Below are 18,484 nucleotides of genomic sequence, written 5' to 3'. Positions count from 1 at the left end.
GTTTTCAGTGAGTGCAAGTAGTAAGGAATTAAAGTCAGCAATGATTACAAAATAATGATACAATGCTTCCTAGTACTAAACTTAACTTCAACTTGGGTCAAGGTAAAATTCTTACCACAGGGTTTCATTGTTGACCAAGTTTCAGGTCAGGTTCTGCTCCCAAGGTTCAACAATAGTTCTCTTTTGTTCTCTTAGGTGAAAGACAGAGATGGACAGGGAGAGAGAACTTAGGGTGGTTTTGACTCTTGCTTTTATAGTTCAGTCACCCTTTGAAAAGCATTTTCCTGAGCGTGACCCCTAGTTAACGTTCTTTCCAGCTGAGAGTAAGGGAGAATGGAGTGTGGTGGAGGAAGGGGGCTTCATATTTCTTTTCACCTGTGTATGCAGAAATGCAGATTTTCTTTGTTGTCTTCTTCCCCCCTCTTGCTGTCCGAGGACTCTGTATATACCTTATATGCAAATGGAGGTAAACACATCCCATTGTTTAAGACAGGCCTGCTTGACCAGTTCTACCTAATTGGGGCTATGTGAGTTGAACACATGCCTTTAACATCATAAGGTATGTGTATATCATAACTTTACACATAATGTTGCTACATACATGTCACCATATTACTGACCAGTGAGGAGTTAGTTCTCAAATGATTCTACAAAAGACAGATTTTGTACAAAGATTATTACAATAATGGATAGGGTGTGAATATAGGGCTGCATTCGGTCACAGGATCAATGCTGTGTAGCTTGTAAAATCAGCTCCTGCTCTTGGATGTACTTGAAAGGCAAGTGCTGGGGCCAGAGAGGGGATGAAATGTCCAGGCCTTGCACTTTGTGTTGTCATTTACAGCTGTGTTGAGAGATTACAATGCAGGGTCAGGTATGTCCCTTCCAGGGCTAATCTACAAATCCATGGACTGTGTGCACCGCAAAGACTCTGTTACATGTATTTATATAAATGTATCATATGACATTGCAACCACACTGTTCTTTTAAAGTCAAGCACTCAGACTTTCAGAAATGCTAGCGTTAAGATTGGCTGTATACTTAATTTGGCCTCCTGGTGCATGTGCACCATGATATAGACTAACTATGGAATCATACACTACTTTTTCCACAGGACCCCTGCTTCATTCAGTGAATGGGTGGTTATTCAATATTTCTTTCCTCATTCAGATTTTGGTCCCTCATGGTATTTAATGCAGGCAACCAAACCCTGTGCTAAATACAAAATGATTTATTTCTTCCTGCACTTAGGATGGAAGAATCCAATGCACTGCTACAGACTAGGGACCGAATGGCTCGGCAGCAGTTCTGCAGAAAAGGTCCTAGGGGTTACAGTGGACGAGAAGCTGGATATGAGTCAGCAGTGTGCCCTTGTTGCCAAGAAGGCCAATGGCATTTTGGGATGTATAAGTAGGGGCATTGCCAGCAGATCGAGGGACGTGATCGTTCCCCTCTATTCAACATTGGTGAGGCCTCATCTGGAGTACTGTGTCCAGTTTTGGGCCCCACACTACAAGAAGGATGTGGAAAAATTGGAAAGAGTCCAGCAGAGGGCAACAAAAATGATTAGGGGACTGGAACACATGAGTTATGAGGAGAGGCTGAGGGAACTGGGGATGTTTAGTCTATGGGAGAGAAGAATGAGGGGGGATTTGATAGCTGCTTTCAACTACCTCAAAGGGGGTTCCAAAGAGGATGGATCTAGACTGTTCTCAGTGGTAGCAGATGACAGAACGAGGAGTAATGGTCTCAAGTTGCAGCGGGGGAGGTTTAGGTTGGATATTAGGAAAAACTTTTTCACTAGGAGGGTGGTGAAACACTGGAATGCGTTGCCTAGGGAGGTGGTGGAATCTCCTTCCTTAGAGGTTTTTAAGGTCAGGCTTGACAAAGCCCTGGCTGGGATGATTTAGTTGGGGAATGGTCCTGCTTTGAGCAGGGGGTTGGACTAGATGACCTCCTGAGGTCCCTTCCAGCCCTGATATTCTATGATTCTATGATTCTTGGCCATTGCTGACTGCTTCATAAACTTTAATGAATTTCTCTTTACGTACCCTCTGAGCTGCTGACGGTATGTTAATATCGCCATTTTACAGCTCAGAGATTTGCAACCAAATTGTCCGAAGCCGTCACTACGTTTGCGTGCCTAACTTGACACCACTAGGGCCTGACTTTTCAGAGTACTGAGCATTATCTAGCACTTTACAGCGCCAGTGCACCACGGTTTCCATTGACTTCAGTTACAGCTGTGAGTGCTCAGCACTTCTGCAAATCTGGCCCCACATGTCTTGCACTGGGCGCCCAGAAAATGGGGAACGCACAAAGTGACCATCTGTGAAAAATTTGATTTAAGAGACTTGCCCAGCACCACACAGGAACTCTGCAGCAGAGACAAAGATGGGATCCATTTCTCCAGGGCAGCATTCAACTGCCTTTCTTTTCTTGCAGTCCCCTACTTCATTCAGTACATCCCTTCCAACTTCTGCCACAAACGTCCTACAGACAACAGCCTCCTTTACCACACAGCCCTGATTTGCTCCCAGTGCATGGGCTGTCTAGTGCACTGACTGTGTCTGGGGTCCTGTGGAAAAAATCGTGCACAGAACCTGCCATCGGGCTGTGCTGCTCAGAACACATTCTGCTTGGGTTTAACTAGGGCTAGCCCCGGAAAACACTGAACAATGATTCCAGCTGCGTGTAAACCCTCAAGAGAAGCTCAGCGAAGGGCAGCAAATACTGTAACAAGGAGTTCTCACAAAAATGCCCTACCCCTTGATGCACAGATGTGGGAGGGGGCAGTTATGGGAAATTGGTTTCCCCAGATAAACAAAATCATTTTCTCATAGCCAGAACCAAGGAGGGTGGCAAAGAAGCTCGCTCTTATGCCTTTTGGACACGCTTTTACACTGTTCCTGTAAAACAGACAGAGGAAACCAACAGCCGAACCCATTGCTCAGCTTGTGTGAGGGGGAAATGGGGCGGGGCCACCTGAGGCACTTGCATTGGGGTGGAGCCTCCCCCTCCTCCAACACCATGGGATTTTTTACCTCCCAAACAATTGCTGTAGCAAAGACCAACATAAATGCCCAGTGTCGCCTCTGGTAGGGCAGGGGTGAGGCCGCGGCAAGGCAGGGCTTCCACTCCTTGTACAGTGTGGGAAACCTGGGAGTCCCTGAGAGCCCTCTCTGGCTCAGCACTGAGCTCAGACTCTCGCCCTGCTGTGTAGAGGGTTGGGCTCAGGCTGGAGCCCGGGCTTTAGGAGCCTGCAAGTTAGGAGTGTCCCAGAACTTGGGCTGCAACATCTACACTGCAGTTAAACAGCCCCTGCTCTCAGCTGGCACAGGCCAGCCCTGGGGTTTTAATTGCAGTGTAGAGACACCTTTCCCTAGATGCTGTGGCTGGCAGCTGGCATGGTCCACTTTCACTTAGAGTTTAATTACCTTCCTCCAATCCAGCACTATGGCTTTGCCCAAAAGCCAAGCAAGGAGCGGGCCAGGACTTCCCTCAGAGAAAGCAAATCCATTATTAAACTTAACTCGCTAATAAATGATTCATTTGTGCTACCATGTATATTATATGACTGAGCTAAATGGAAGTTTATAAAAGCAACAACCACCAAAAATCAAGGATAATTACAGCAATCAAAATGTGCTCCTATCTTGAGACTAACCAATTCACCTGAGAGGGAACAATATGGAAAGGAAGAAGATTGTCCAATTACCTCCAAGCTGGCTCGTGTGCCCTCTGAGTACGGCAGTTCTTCCATCCAAGTGCCTACCTAAAAATAAACACAGAGACAAGATCCTGCACTTACTGTTTCTCCACTTCCCTCCAGCATGACGCTGCACTCCAGAAAAGGGGAAGCGCTGGAATTTGGGGACCTCCCGTCCACCTGTTTGCCCCTTTTATTTCAGTCTTTTGGCATGAGAGGGGGCACGGTTTCAGCATTGAACATGATGGAATGTGTCAACGGACCATAACCAAGCCCCTGCTTGTCACCCTGACCCATAAGGTGGGAGCGAGTCTCACCCACCGGCCCGAGCATGGAAACAGGCTTTGGGCCAGTACATGAGTAGCGTATGGAATTCCCTGCACACAGAGATCACGCCAATACAGCAGCTGGGGGTTCACAAGGGTTGACTTTGATGGCCAAAAACATTTGTGGCTATGCATTACAAGAAGGGCAAACCAGTCTCCGGTGTCAGGACCCAGGCCTGCACGCGTCCAAGGGAATAGAGCTCAAGGGGGTGCTTGTCCTCTGAAATGCCCCAGAACAGCACTGCCCACTCCATCCCCACAAACCCTGGCCAGAGAGTCCCCGAGAACTTGGCTGTATGGACAGCGCACAGCCAGCTGGTGTGTAAGTCTTCAGCGCACTAACTGGCCTCGTGGCCCTGGCTGCTGTGCTGTGAGGGTAGCTGATCAGTTCCTTCCTGCCAGAGCCACCAAGGTAGCTGCAAGCTGGCATGACTGTTGCTTGTCAGCGGATTCCTTGAGGAGATGGCTTGGGTATACGATGATGTGGCCTATCAGCCCCTCTCTCAAGTGCCAGCTTGTGCTCCAGAATCTCAGCTTGCCTTAAGAAATTCTGAGACAACCTGAGAAACATGAACCAAGCGTGAGCGATGCCTTCCTGAGTCTGCACGGAACCTGAAACAAGTGCTCTGCTGTGCGAATTGCCCCACTCATCTCAGGCAGAAGTTAACTCAGATGCCCAGAGCCGATGGTTTCCCTGTCCATGTTAACAGCGATTTAACTGCTTGTGTAAGAAGGGCGCAAGAGGTCACAGAGCTGCACAGATCACTGAGCGGCTCAGCACATTTTGGTGCTGCAAGTCACTGACATAAGGCAGCTTCAGACCAATGTGAAAGCATCAACTCGTCCCAGCACTAGGTCCCTGGCGCTGCACAGGGCCAGCTGTGGGCTGCAGTCCTAGCAGCAGAGGGGCCTTTGGAGGGGCACGTGCCCTGCTCCAGAGAGTCACCCCACAGCAGGGGCTGAGGATGAGCTTTGACTCGGTCTCCGGTGCCAAAGGGCCTGTCTGGTCTTGTCTAATTTGGAAGGAGAGTTCACAAATCCAACAATGAATCATTTCAGACTCTGTTCTCCTCTCTCACGCCGGGCAGAGTGCTAGGGAGTGGATGGAGCAGTGCTGTGGTTCTAGGCAGTGGGTCAGCCTGACCCCCGACACTGTGCAGAGCATGGGCTGGGTGAAACTAAGCATCTTGCCGGGGGTTCACTCGGACTGCAATGCCACAGCTGGGAATTGGTAGGGTGTGGGGGTGGGTGTGTGTTCCTCCCCCTTCTCTCTCCTACAAACATTTCCACAATCAGCACCAGACCCCGAACCACAGCAAACAGCAGCAGTTTGACAGCTTTCAATGCGTTAAACACCAAGGTCCCTCCAGTCCAAGAGAGGCAAAACCCCAAGCCACCCACCCAGGCCCCACATGGCCAAAGTGACCTGCCAGGGACCTCCTCCTTACCCAGGGGCCTGCAGCAGGGCCGTGTGGCATGGCAGGGCCCCCACCCCAGAGGAATGGCTGCAGGACACGGCAGCCAAGGGGGCAGTACAACCCACGGACCATTTGGGACATAGGCCTTCCGAGCCAGACAGACTAGGGCCAGCCCTCTGAGCCAGCTCCTGGCCGCGCCTCACCAGGGCTGGACGCTGACAATCAATTCACTGGGACCCCAGCGCTTTTGACACAGGCCAGCAGAGGAAGCCAGTTCTGGAGTGTGGCCTGTTGCCTACGTTTTGTCCCCGGGGAGCATCGAACCCCAACTGCTGGGGCTGTCCAGGTCTCGCGGCCTGGCCGGGGCGCTGAGCACCCACAGCTCCCATGTCGGCTGGAGCTCATGCCAGCACACCCTGGCCGCGAGATGCGAACACTTAAGGGCATGAACACAGCTGAAACAAACCCATGTGACATCAGGACAGGCGAGGTGTGAGCAGTGTTTGCCCAGGAGGCAGCCGGGAAGGGGCTGAGCAGTCGTCGACTGAGTAACCCGCTGCAAAGCGAGCAGCCCCTCTGCTGCCCCAGGAGCTGGCTAACAGTCGGGGTTTGAGCCGGAAGGGGCTCCTGTATAACGCAGGCCTCCAGCGCCACCCAGCCCCTGCACCCTGAACCAACCACCGAGACGAGCCCGAGAAGACTGAACGCTCGTGCCACAGGCAGGAGAGGGGGAACCGCGGGCACCAGAGCCCGATGCCCCTGCAAGGGCAGGGGCCTGATGAAGTGAGCTATGCCCAGCTGAGCTGCAGGGGACCCACAGCACATGCTACAGAGGACGCTTTGCTGTGAGGGCTGCTCGCTGAACGTACCCTCCCCACACAGCAGTTACCCAGCGGCTGCCAAGCCCCCTGGCGGGGTGAAGCACCTTGCTAGTGGTAGCAAGGTTTCTGCATGCCCCTCCTTGAACTTCCCACCCCCAGCCCTGACGAGCGTGACACCAGCTCTCCCAGCCCGTGGATGCTGCTTGTGCTCCAACAGGGAGCGTCTGTTTGCCCGGACGGCAACTGCAGCTGTTTTCGCCCAGTGCGTGAGCTGCCTCAGCCTGGCCCTCACCTCAGGGCTGCGTGCTCGGGGAGGGTGTCTCGCGCAGCCTGGGTGCAGAGGACCTTTACAACTGCTGCCGCGTCTCGGTGCTTCACAGACACAGGGCTGCCTGCCCCGGCTGAGCATTCGGCGCTCCTGCTCCTCTCCATCGCAGACGGCTGTCTCAAACCCTGTCCTGGAGACGTTCACAGGGAGCTGGTGCTGCGGGGTCCCTGCTCCACACCAGCACTGCGCACAAAGCCCTTGGTCTCTGCACACGGCCTCTCCACAGAAACGCTCCTGCCCGCCCGCCGCAGCGTTGGGGCTTTTCAGCTCCTTTATTTCTCCTTCATGGCAGATGCGCTCTTTGGGCTGAACCCGATGCGGGCCCCAAGTCAGCGTCCTTCCACTGCCCTGCCAGGGCCTGGGGTTAGTTTCCCCAGAGAACAGCTGCAGAGAGGGGCACGTGAAGTGCTGGAGCTTCCCTGGGCCACTTTTTCACCCCAGACTGAGAGACTCTTCCAGGCTCCCGCAGGATCACTGTTACCGGGCCGTTCTCAAGAGCCTTCCAGCCGAGGGTCTGCACTCTGCCCCATGGCCTGCTCCTGCCAGAGACCCAGCTCTCCCCCATCCCGACTCTGCAGCCAGTGAGCGCTTCATCTCCTCACCCCCCACTTGCACACTGGGGAGCCCCAGGCTCTGCCCCCTTTCCCTCCCCTAGCTGTCCCCCCATTGTTAGCCTGCACATTAATGATATTTTCATGACTGTTTTAGACCCTCTCTGGGAGCCGTGAGGGACGAAAGTGCATTACATCATCCCCCTTGCCTCCCAGTAAATCAGGCACTGGGCTGTGCGTATCCATGACCCATTCATGACAGGGATAAAATCCAGATGTTCCAGCCCTACGTGCAGCTGGGTCATTTCCTTTTTTGGCTAAGAACGGGAGGCTCTTAAACCCGACTGAAAGAGGAGCCTGGGGGCCCGTTTGTAAAGAAATGGTTTGCGGTTAATCGCTGGAAACGGCTCTTCAGAAACCATGGGCTTGCAGAGCTCCTGTCAGAGGACAGGCTCCCTCAGGAAACCTCTACAGCCAGAGGCGCCTGCTCATTGTTTGAGGCCTAGCAGAAAAACCAGAGCTCAGGTCCCGACACAACGACAGCAACAGAATCAGAATGGAAAGAATAGTTTTGCCGACCGCCAGAGCTAATGTTTGTAGGATCCTCCAAGCGAGGCAGGCCTGCGAGTGCACAGAGCCAGCACTGAGGTCACAGAGAGACTTGGGGGCTGTGTCTTTTAGCCCTGGCTCCCCCTCGCGTAGCAATCTGGAGAGCTGGTAGCAGGCTCCCGGGGGAAGTGGAGGGGATGCTGGAGCGGCCGGGGGCCAGGCAAAGGCCCAGAGGAAGTCGCAATGGCTGTTAGTAAATGTAAAGGAATCTGTGGAAAAGAGTTTCAGATGTTAGGGGAATAAATGATTCCACAGCAGATAAAAGTGAGTAATGAGTGTACAAGGCGGATGGGAAGGCTGCCAGGAAGGAGACCAAAGTTACTCCAGCTGGGGACTGCAGCAACATCCCCACACAGGCTCTTTCCAAGAGACCTCAAGAGCTGAAGCTGAGGTCAAATGGAGCGAACACAGGGAAGCACAAGGGGCTTTTCTGTAATGAGGAAACACTTAATTCGGTGTCATAAGAGTCACATGCCAGTGACTCAAATGCCAGTTCCTGCCAGCCCGGGATCCACTGGACTGCTGGGTCCAGAGGAGCTGAACCAGTCCAGGATCTACTAAAGTAACCAGCCCACAGAAGACCTTCCTGGGGTGAGAGTGGTGACCACTAAACTCCTGCCCCCTGGCTTGAAGCCTTCACTTTGCCCCATGTACCCAGGAAGGGTCCAAGCACTTTGTCTGGGTAGTTGAACAACATGCAAAGACTGAAGTCAGAGATGATGGATCTAGGGAGAGGGTCTCCACTGCATCCCCGAAAAGCCGGGAGTGGGGGAAATTGAAACTGGTCTAGGCAGGGATTGTGGTATCATCCTAGAGTTAAAGGCTGGGCAGGCTGCTGCGGGAGGGGGAACCATGGGGCTGCCCCCAGTTCAGGGCTTTGGGAGCAACCCTAGGGAGAGTAAAGAGCTATTTTACCTTTTGAAGACAAGCCTGACCCCACAGCAATGACATTAATTCAACCCCACCCTACTCCCACCCCTGCTTGGAGAAAATACAGCCAGAGAGAGGTGTCATTACAATGGTTTATTATATAAAGCCTTACAGAAACATACAAGAGACTGGAGGGTAGGACACTTACATAGGAAGCTTCCTTTCTAAAAACCGCTCCAAGCTCTTCAGAAAAGCACACACACCCAAACTCTGACTTACCCGCATCAAAGCTTTCAAACGAGGGTTTCAGTAAGGATTTGAATACACAGCTAATAACGATTCAACATGCATAACATTCTCTTGGTAAATGAACCCTGCTTGGGGACGGGGCTAGCCCGTTCCTCTAGCGGGTTTGGTTACTGAGTGACAGATAAAGTACAAAAAGGAAAACACAAGGAAGTCATATTCAGAAAAGCATCCCATTACCTGGGCGGAGGGGGGCAGGGCGTGAGCACCCCAAGTGAGACAGGGCTCCAGGGGAACTCGAGGCAGCGCCGCAGTTTTGCATAGCCAGGTCTTCAGAGAAGCAAAGCTCTTCCAGCTGGGACACCAGCCTCCCTCTGGGGAGCCAATGTCACACCCCTTTTCAGTTCCTCTCTGTAGGGCCTTACCAGATTAGTGGCCGTGAAAAACGTGTCATGGACCATGAGATGTGGTCTCTTGCGTGTGCGCTTTTACCCGGTACTATACAGCTTTCACAGGGGAGACCAGGGTTTCTCAAGTGGGGGGTCCTGGCCCGAAAGGGAGCTGCAGGGCGGTCGCAAGGTTATTTTATGGGGGTCGCGGTATTGCCACCCTTATGTCTGCGCTGCTGCCTTCGGAGCTGGGCAGCGGGAGAGCGGCGGCTGTTGGCCGGGAGCCCAGCTCCGAAGGCAGAGCCCCCTCCTGCAGCAGCATGGAAGTAGGGGTGGCAATACTGCAATCCCCACTACTGTAACCTTGAGACCACCCCCCACGACTTCTTTTCGGATCAAGACCCCTACAATTACAGCACCCGGAAATTTCAGATTTAAATGGCTGAAACATGAAATTTACAATTTTTAAAATCCTATGACCATGAAATTGACAAAAATGGACTGTGAATTTGGTAGGGCCCTACCTCTCTGGGCATGAGAAGCCCAGACTGGGGGTGAGGGTCAGCAGGCTGAGCCAGGGCCCAACCAGCACCTGACCTGCAAGGTGCTGAGCAACCACGGCTCCCCCTGCAGCCAATGAGCATGACGAGAGCTCAGCACCTGGCGGGAGGGGGGCAAAGGAGGGGCAGAGCCTTTGGCTGCTGTCTGGGGGGCTGGTTCAATTTATCTGCAGCCTTGCCTGTTGTTAATACAAACACAGCCCCCATTCGTCCCCCACTCCCATCCATCTCTCCCTGCAGCACCCAGGGCTGAATTCGGAGCACAGCCTGCAGCCGAGACAACTGTGCACAAACTTCCAGAGGATGAACAACCATATTTGGGGTCAATATATATAGCGTGCGGCCGTGCTCAGCAAGAGACAACAAGCGGCCCTGGTTCTGCAGCAGCCAGTAAGGGGGAAAGTGCAGACAACACCGTCAGCTCTAATAGCTCCCGCTGCCTCTGAAATGCCCTTTTCACTGCTCTGCTAAGCGGCTCTCAGGCAGAAGGAAGAGCGTTTGGCTACCAGCCGGGCAGCACTTGCGCACAGAGCACAAAACTAGCTCCGAAAGCACCTGAGCCGCTTCACAACACTCTTGGAGTCGGTGTTAAATAAACTAATTCGTGCCGCTCTTGGAAGCTGATGGGGACCCTTCTGCTAGGGGGCAGAGCAGGGGGAGGGGAGATGCTGCAGGGAGGCGAGGGGGGCAGAACCCTCAGCACCTCCTGGTGATTCAGGTTCCTCTGCCATATTTGTGACATCTCCCTGAAGAGTGAGGAGCAAGGGGGGAGAGAGACGTCAGGAAAAGCCATTCCCCGAAGTGGGCCGTGTGCTCACTCCAGCACGCTCTGCTCACAGCCAGCCAGGTCCCTGGCCACCCAGAAACACCCCAGGCTGCCACGAGCAGCACAGAGAGCGTTGCAGACTCGCTCAGTGAGACGCCATGTTACCCTCACGCTAGGGGAGCAGGCGGTGCTGCAAACCCACGCTGGGGAGGCAGGAGCCTCAGGAAAGCCTGGCTCACAGGACAGGAGCTGCTGCCCATCACTCAGAGCAGAGGGAGCACATGGGGGAAGGGAAGAAAACCAGTAACAAGTAGGAAGGACAAAGCTGTGCGGTCAGCACATGGAGCCAAAGACCCACTGCCCAGTCCCTTTGCTCAGACAGGGGCTCCCGGCTCAGCCAGCGCCCAAGCGCATAGGAAGCAAAGGAAAGAGCAAATAATGAGGGACTTGGAAGCTCCTTTTGTTCGGCTTTTATTTAGCTTCACTCTGCAGAAAGCCTAGGGTGGCTTATTCTAGCCTTCAGGGGAAGGGCACAGGCACCCCGAGCATACGCTGTGGTGAGGGGATCAGCCCTCTCCAGGGCAACAAAAGGCACATCTCCCACCTGCCCAGCACCGACAGCTGCCAGGGTGTCTCGTACGAAGCCCCTGAAGAGCAGATAAAGCCCCTGATCCACGTCCTCTTGCCAGGCTTATAGGTCGCTGCTGCATTCGCGGCAGAGGATCTCGTCGTGGTGCGGGATGAAGCCTTTCCCCACCAGCGAGCTGGCGCAGCGGGCGCAGTTGAAGCAGTTATGGTGCCAGTGACGATCCTCAAAGGAGATATATTTACCCCCTCCGAAGCCTAGAGAAGGGGGACAGAGCATAGAGTTACCTGGAGCACTCAAGGCAGATTCCTGAAGGGCCTAGGGTCGGCAGACAGCCAGTTAGGGGTCTGTGCACAACACTGAATGACTAAACCTCTTTGGGAAGGACCTGACTGGAGCCAGCCGGCTGAGAGAAGCTGCGTTCTGCCCCTTGTCCAGAAGGCAGGATGACGTGCAGGTTTTGTAGGTGCTATTGCAGAGACAGTAATAAGGATAAACACTGGTGACCTGGGGCGGGGCAGCAAACCAGCATCGTCTCTAACCACGGAACCAGCGTTCTGACTCACCGAGTGACTCAGTGGCCGCGTTGGCCTTTCCAGGAGCAGTAAACCCAAGCCACGGAGGGAGGGTCAGTGAAGGAGACCAGGCAGCCTCCTGGTGCAGGTGTATGAAGGGAGAGACCCACTCGCCTCACTTTGGTAAGTGTAAAAGGTCCAGTTTCTGGAGCCTCCCAGCCCAGCCCTGGGCTGCAAAACCTCCTCACTTTAGAGCGGTGGAGAACCCTTCCAGGATCCCAAAGAGAGAGGCCAGTCACAGCCATCAGATCCCACCACATGGAGCATGTCCTGGGAGTTCTGGCAAGTTCTGCAGGAAGGCTGCAGGGTACCAAAACACAGACAGTCCTCCCTGGGTGTGCACAGTACATTCACTGCTCTGACAAGAGCAGGGGACACACCCAACACTTGAGCTTTGCAAGAACGAAGTGAGAGCAAGAGTACGAGCCACACACACTCCTCACTGCAGTGTAACTCCTTCCCCATTGCGTGGCCTCTCTCTGTGAGCAGCTGAAACGGGCTGCTGAGGAACAAGTCCAGGAGCAGCCCGTCACGTGCCCCAGGGCAACCTTGGCAATAACATTCTCCCATCCTGGGAGGCCTGAAGTTCTGAACAGCCCCTCAAGTGAGCCCTGGAGGGCGGCAGTGGGATGCAAGAGCGGCGTGGGTCTTACGCTGGCCTGCTGCAGAGGGGAATTCACCACCACCACGGTCTGCGTTGTGCTCACGGGCCGAGGCACCGTGCCCGCTCACGAGGGACCATGTGCTGCGCTCCAGGCTCCATGGTTACCTGTGATGGGCTTCGCACAGGCGCTGCACTTCTTGGCATAGAGGTTCCCAAAGCACTTGACACAGTAGGGGTTGTCCTCCTGGGAGGTGAACTGCTGGCCTGCCAGAGGAACCTTGCAGCCAGTGCAGACAAAGCACTCCTTGTGCCAGGGCTCGTCACGGTAAGTCACTCCTCCCTTGGTCAGCGACTGGGGAAGGGAGAGCACCAGTTACACCCGTATCTCCCCGAGAGCTGCTGCAGGCAGCCCCAGGAGCCCAGAGGGCCTGGCGGTTATAAAGATCTCAGCCTCCGGAGCCCTTGCCATCGGGAGACTGACGGGCTGGAGGCAAGGCTCGCATGCATCCCATGAGCACACTGCAGTTATAACAGGAGACCCCTTCTCAAGCCAGCCAAGGGAACTCAGCTGGACCCTCGGCAACCCCGGAGCCGCCCAGAGCCACGGCGGGCCTGGCACTAAGGGGAGCCCTCTGCTGCCTCCAGAGCAGGGTGTGAGGCCAACACATCAGGCAGCAGCCAGTCTCCAGACCAGGCACAGAGACATGCCTCAGCTTGGAGATCTCGACAGCACGCAGCAAAGCCTTTTGGAGAGGCCTGGAGAGCAGCATCCCCCGTGATGCGAGCAGGCCACACCCACCCTTTCCTTATTACTGGGTGGGTACTGGCCGCGCGCTGGGTGCCGTCCTGCTGGCCCAGATCCAGGGGAACACTGACACGACCCTTAGGAAGCTGGGTTACACCCCCGGGATCATGGAACAGCACCCCACCTCCTATGCCTGGGACTGCTTTCCGCGGAGACCACTGGCTGCCCCAGGAGAATCTCATCTAACAGAAGCCCAGCCCCTGCGGGGTCACCGAAGGAAGCACTCGGCTGGCAGGCCAGCATTACCTTTTTGCAACGAGTGCAGCGGGGGGCAAACTTGCTCTCGTAACAGGGGACGCAATAATAATCCTTCTTGTCCGGGATAAAGGACCGCGACCCAATGGGCTGCTGGCAGCTGCTGCAGATGAAGCAATGCTCATGCCAGGTTTGTCCGCTGTATTCCAGTTTCCGGGACCCTGGAAGTGAAGCAGAGCTGGGCTCAGGGCACCGCTGGGAGGCAGCAGCTGCACCTTCAGACAGGCTCAGCAAGTGACAAACCAACAATGCTCTACGGAGACGGAGCCCTGTGTCCTGAACTCGGCTTGAGCCTGAGAAGCGGGGCCTGGCGCTAGCATTTCGTACCCGTGGACAGATCGCAGGAAAGCTAGCGCCCGGAGGCCCCTTCCTTCCCCACGTCCTAGTACAGTCATGCCACATGGGGCAGTTCTCCCTTCGTACCGAGAGTCACCAGTCGAGCCTCTCAGCACAGGAGAGCTCGAGACGCCAGAGGCCTGGGGGTAACACAGGCAGGCAATGCCCAAGGGGCCTGGCACAGCCCCAGCCCCCCCAAAGGCTGGGTCTCCATCAGCCTTTAGCCAGTGACTTCCTGGACCCCCAGAGACAGGGCAGAGGATGCTCCAGAGCCTCTGGAGCTGCCTCCCCACATTCTCCTCCTCCTCCTCCATGGCCCTTCCCCAACACAGAGGCCACAGACAAGGGCTGCAGGGGAGACCACAGTTCTGGGTCCCCGATAAGGGCCTCATGTCTGCTCAGCCGAGGGGAGCTGGCACCAGGCCTCTCTGTACAGGTACGGCATGTCCCTGGGCCCTTGCCCGGCACCCCCAGGGCACTGCCCTCGGCTGGGATGACAGGAGGGCAGCTGCTGGCCCAGCAGAGCCTGCCAAGGCCCAGGGGAGGCTCCGTCTCCTGCCAACAACCCCCGGCCCAGAGCCTGTACCTGGCATGACGGTCTTCTCACATGCGACGCACTTGGAGGAGAACTCGCTGCAGTAGCAGTCGTTGCACAGCAGCTCCTCGTCCTGGCAGGTGAAAGGCTCGTCGGCCAGAGAGCGGTCGCAGCGGAAGCACCGGAAACAGTGCTCGTGGTAATGGCGATCCTCGTAGTACAGCTCCTGGGAGAGAGAGCGGGGGTGTCACTCGCCCACGGCAGGTGGGGGGCAGACCCCACTTGGGTGCAGCCCCCAGCCCCTCACTTGCTCACGGGGGGGGGGGTATGGGGCAGGCCCCACTTGGGCGCAGCCCCCAGCCCCTCACTCACCCTGCAGTCGTGGCCAATCAGCTCCTTGCACTCCTCGCAGGTGTTAGCGAAATGGGCATCGTAGCAGGGGATGCAGTAGGGACCCATGTCCATCTGGATGTACTTCCGTCCATACAGGGACTCCTTGCAGTTATCGCAGTCGAAACCTTCCGTCATGGTGCCAACTCGAGAGCCTCCCACACCTGTCCGGGGAAACCCCATAGGTTAGGATCTGCTCAGAACCGCAGCGGTGCAAAGGGCTGAGCCTCCCTGTAACTCCCCCGCCACCTCCAGAGGCGAGGGGCAGACACGGGCCACATGCCCAGGCTGCTACCTGTGTCAGGCAGCCTTGCACAGAACGAAGCCTGGCCGTACACAGCCAGCATGGGGCACGAACACTGCTCCTGCTCATGGACAACACGATCTGTGTTTCCAGAAATGGTCTGGTATGGTGTCGAGCGCACCTTCTGCTTGCACGTAAAGCAGAGCCAGCCATCAGAACATGCATACACCAGTCACCAGGCCCCGCATGGAGAGAGCCTGACAGGGAACGAGTGACTGAGCCGGTCGCTGGATGACGCAGGGTCGCGGGCTCCTGGCTGCAATCCTCAGTACACCATGCAACACCCGAGAAGATTAACAAAAAACGGAAACGATTTTGTGTGTAAAAATGTTTTTGGACTGAAGTGCGTGACCAGTTGGGTGGGTGCGTGCATGAGCCCAACAGAGGGAGAAACAGGCATCCCTCTCACAGACCCAAACACAGCGATTGGCCTCCCGCCCAAAGCCTAGGATGGGGCTGGTTCCTGCACCACATCTTCGAGTGCTTTGCCTGAGCTAGTTTCTAACATCCCAAGCTTTGAAGCTTCCAAATGCTCTAAAGCAGACGAACAGGGGAGCATCGAGCATGAGTCAGGTGCCCAGTCATTTGGCCAGTACAAAGACATTTCTAATCAAAGCCACATCCCCAGGATCCTCCCTGGGAGCGTATTTCCAAAGTACAAGCCTTTTGGTGCATGTGCATGTTTTCACAAGTGAAAGCACGAAACACATTCTCTGGCTTTGCTTCAGGAGAAGCTGGTTTACGAGAACTGTTACTGGCCCTATTTCTCTCCAAGGTATAGGGTTTGTCTACACCTGGAGTTATTCCAGAATAGCTACAAACTTACACCCAGCCTTAATCCGAATTAATTTTCAAGTGTAGACAAGCCTCATATGGTGTTTATACCAGAGACATTTAGCTGCAGAGAGCCAGGCTTTGCAATCCTCTTTACGAACCCAGGGGATCAGAAGAGTTATTACAGGCATTGAGGGATAAATCCCAGAACAGGACAGGGGAACAGTCGCAAGTTCCTCTGCATCTCTCGGTGTTGTCTGCCTAAGCTGTGGGCAGTTGCCTTCCTGATGCTGGGCTGAAGCCCTGCAGGGCTGGGGAAGGTCTGCTCTGGCTTGCACAGCATGAGTCATCAGGGCTATTCATGGGCCTGGGATTAGGCTTCCCAGCTGTTGTCCTGCATGCAGAGAGAGCGCTGCTGCCTGCCTAGCTACGTGACAGACAGATGGGAACAAAGTCCCTTCTCAGACCCGCTCATTAACCAGCTGCATCCCCCCAGCTCCTGCTTGTTCTTCTGACCCCCTTCCTACCACAGCAGCAGTGGGGTCTCCCGCACATGGCTGAGGGGTGTGGGGAGATTTACACATGGAGCCCTCGCTGAATGCCAGCCTTGCCAGCTTGGGCTGAGTGGCAGCCAGCAGCAGAGCTACTAAGGGACCTGCTCTGCCCATCGCCCGTCCACACCCCACACACCCCGCCCCCCTGCAGCTGCATCCTGCGGCAAGTGAGTTTATGGCAGCAGGAATGACTAGCTCCAAGACACCGGCTGTGCAACTCCCCATTAGTCTCCAATACCTGCTAAAAATACCCGGGCGGCCAGGCCAGGCCCTCAGGTTCACAGTGAGCATCATCAGTGTGCGTCTGGGAGAATGAAACATTTCCTGAGCTGCTCTGACGGGGGCCACCTGGGGAGAACGGCCCCTGCCCCCAAAGGTTTGCTCCACGTGAGGACTCTGAGCCAGGAAGGTTCATGTTTAGAAGTGCTGCAGCCCAGGGACTGCAGAAGATGAAGGAAGCAGCCTGGGCCCCCGGCCTTTGGAGAGGGCCCTGCCACTTGTTTCCCAACATACAACGCGAGTCACGCCTGTGCGCTGGGCAACACGTCCAGCCCCCCTCGAGGCGCACAGCACGGACTCATGCTGCCTTGCTGGACTTTGCTTCCCAGGGTGAATTCATCCCTTCACCTGAGAGAAGGGTCTGTTGCTCCCCCCCATACACCTCAGAGAGAGGGACTCAAAGGGGTGACAATAGGGAACCCCCCCCATACAATACTGTAAAGTCCTCAGAGATGACAGGAGAAACCAGACTGGTAGGATCTCAGCTCCAGGACAATGTGTTTCTGTGTTGAAGTGTGATTTGCCAAATCAAACTCCGTCTCTCCGCTGCAGCTGAGCCAACATTGTGATCAAAACCAAGAACAGGTCTCTCAAAAAAAAAAAAATAGTTCCAGGACAGGGACATTTCAGTCTCAAATACTGTCTCTCATTTGGCAGCCTCTCAACTCAGGCTGTTTCCTGCCCAATCCCCTTCTCCCTGAACCACACTGGAGACGGTTGCCAGCGGAGAATGCCACTAAGGGCCTGCCTGCATTACCGATTTTGCACAGGAATAGGTACACCAGTGCAAACCCCTGGGTAAATGCACTGCACTGGTATAAGGGAGGGCTCAGACAGTGCCACTTGACCCAGTTCAGACCACAGTGCATCTCCACTGGGGGCTGGCATGCACCAGCAAAGCTACACCAGTGCAAAAATCCTTAATGTAGACAAAGCCCCCAGGTGGGACCCGACACCACATTCTTTGCAGGCGCATAGGAAGAGTGCTGGGGAGAGGGAGAGATACAAACTGCACAAGCCCTTTGAAAATGGTACTTGAACAACCAGCTCAAAGCGCTGTCCCGATCTGTAATATACACGTCACCCACTGGCAGAGCATGTCACATCCACCTCCAGCAGCTAGTTTACTAGAGGGTAACAGCCTACTACCGGTACCTGTGCTGCAATATTGAAGGCCCCGGGTGCAGATCTTGCTGACTCCCTATGAGGGAGGTTGTTATAAGCATCCCTCTGAACTGCATCCAGTGGCAAGACCCTCGTCCCCATCCATGTCATTGCTGGCTAGCCAATTGCTGTTGCATTTCCTACACGACTTCCCCCCCCCCCCCTTGGCGGTTACTGCTTCCCAGAATCCATCCGTCCGTCCACCTATGTCTGCCGCACAGCTGTCTTGCAAGGCAGAGTGTGCTGCTAAAAGGGTGTCAGCTTGGAGCTAAACTCGCTTATTCTCCAGGTTGAACAGACCACAGAGTTCAGAGGAACAGCCGTGTTAGTCTGTATTCGCAAAAAGAAAAGGAGGACTTGTGGCACCTTAGAGACTAACCAATTTATTAGAGCATAAGCTTTCGTGAGCTACAGCTCACTTCCTCAGATGCATATCGTGGAAACTGCAGCAGGCTTTATATATACACAGAGAATATGAAACAATACCTACTCCCACCCCACTGTCCTGCTGGTAATAGCTTATCTAAAGTGATCATCAGGTGGGCCATTTCCAGCACAAATCCAGGTTTGCATGGCAGCAGGACAGCGAGCCCAGGGCTGTCTGCAGGCACAGACCACGGCCTGGCTGTGTAGGGACACATGCTGCCCGTTCCAGGGAGGGGAGAGCAGCAGATAATGAGCCTGGGAAGTTTGCTCAGGGGTGTGTGTGTGTTAGATAAGCTGTTTTCTC

The 18,484-nt window shown here is 54.8% G+C and overlaps 1 protein-coding gene and 1 long non-coding RNA gene across 2 annotated transcripts in view; both read right to left on the bottom strand.

Annotated features, from left to right (window-relative positions):
- On the bottom strand, window positions 1-7,194 carry LOC140900373 (uncharacterized). Its single transcript, XR_012155613.1, has 3 exons — window positions 6,567-7,194; window positions 3,719-3,775; window positions 1-844 (listed from the first exon to the last, which is right to left on the bottom strand). It is a non-coding gene; the product is annotated as an uncharacterized lncRNA (long non-coding RNA).
- A 1,572-nt stretch (window positions 7,195-8,766) lies between these two features.
- The window catches only part of FHL3 (four and a half LIM domains 3), a 37,369-nt gene continuing 27,651 nt past the window's right edge, over window positions 8,767-18,484 (bottom strand). Inside the window, exons 2-6 of the mRNA XM_073317582.1 lie at window positions 14,662-14,843; window positions 14,341-14,515; window positions 13,410-13,579; window positions 12,524-12,710; window positions 8,767-11,436 (exon numbers count right to left, since the gene is read on the bottom strand). Coding sequence (XP_073173683.1) covers window positions 11,285-11,436; window positions 12,524-12,710; window positions 13,410-13,579; window positions 14,341-14,515; window positions 14,662-14,817 — 840 coding nt within the window. The 5' untranslated portion in view covers window positions 14,818-14,843 and the 3' untranslated portion in view covers window positions 8,767-11,284. The remainder of the gene's footprint in view (window positions 11,437-12,523; window positions 12,711-13,409; window positions 13,580-14,340; window positions 14,516-14,661; window positions 14,844-18,484) is intronic.

This window comes from Lepidochelys kempii, chromosome 19 (genome assembly GCF_965140265.1).
Source record: "Lepidochelys kempii isolate rLepKem1 chromosome 19, rLepKem1.hap2, whole genome shotgun sequence".
NCBI classification, from domain to species: domain Eukaryota; kingdom Metazoa; phylum Chordata; order Testudines; family Cheloniidae; genus Lepidochelys; species Lepidochelys kempii.
Note: the sequence above shows the minus strand (reverse complement) of the source record. Positions and strands in the feature narration are given on the sequence as shown.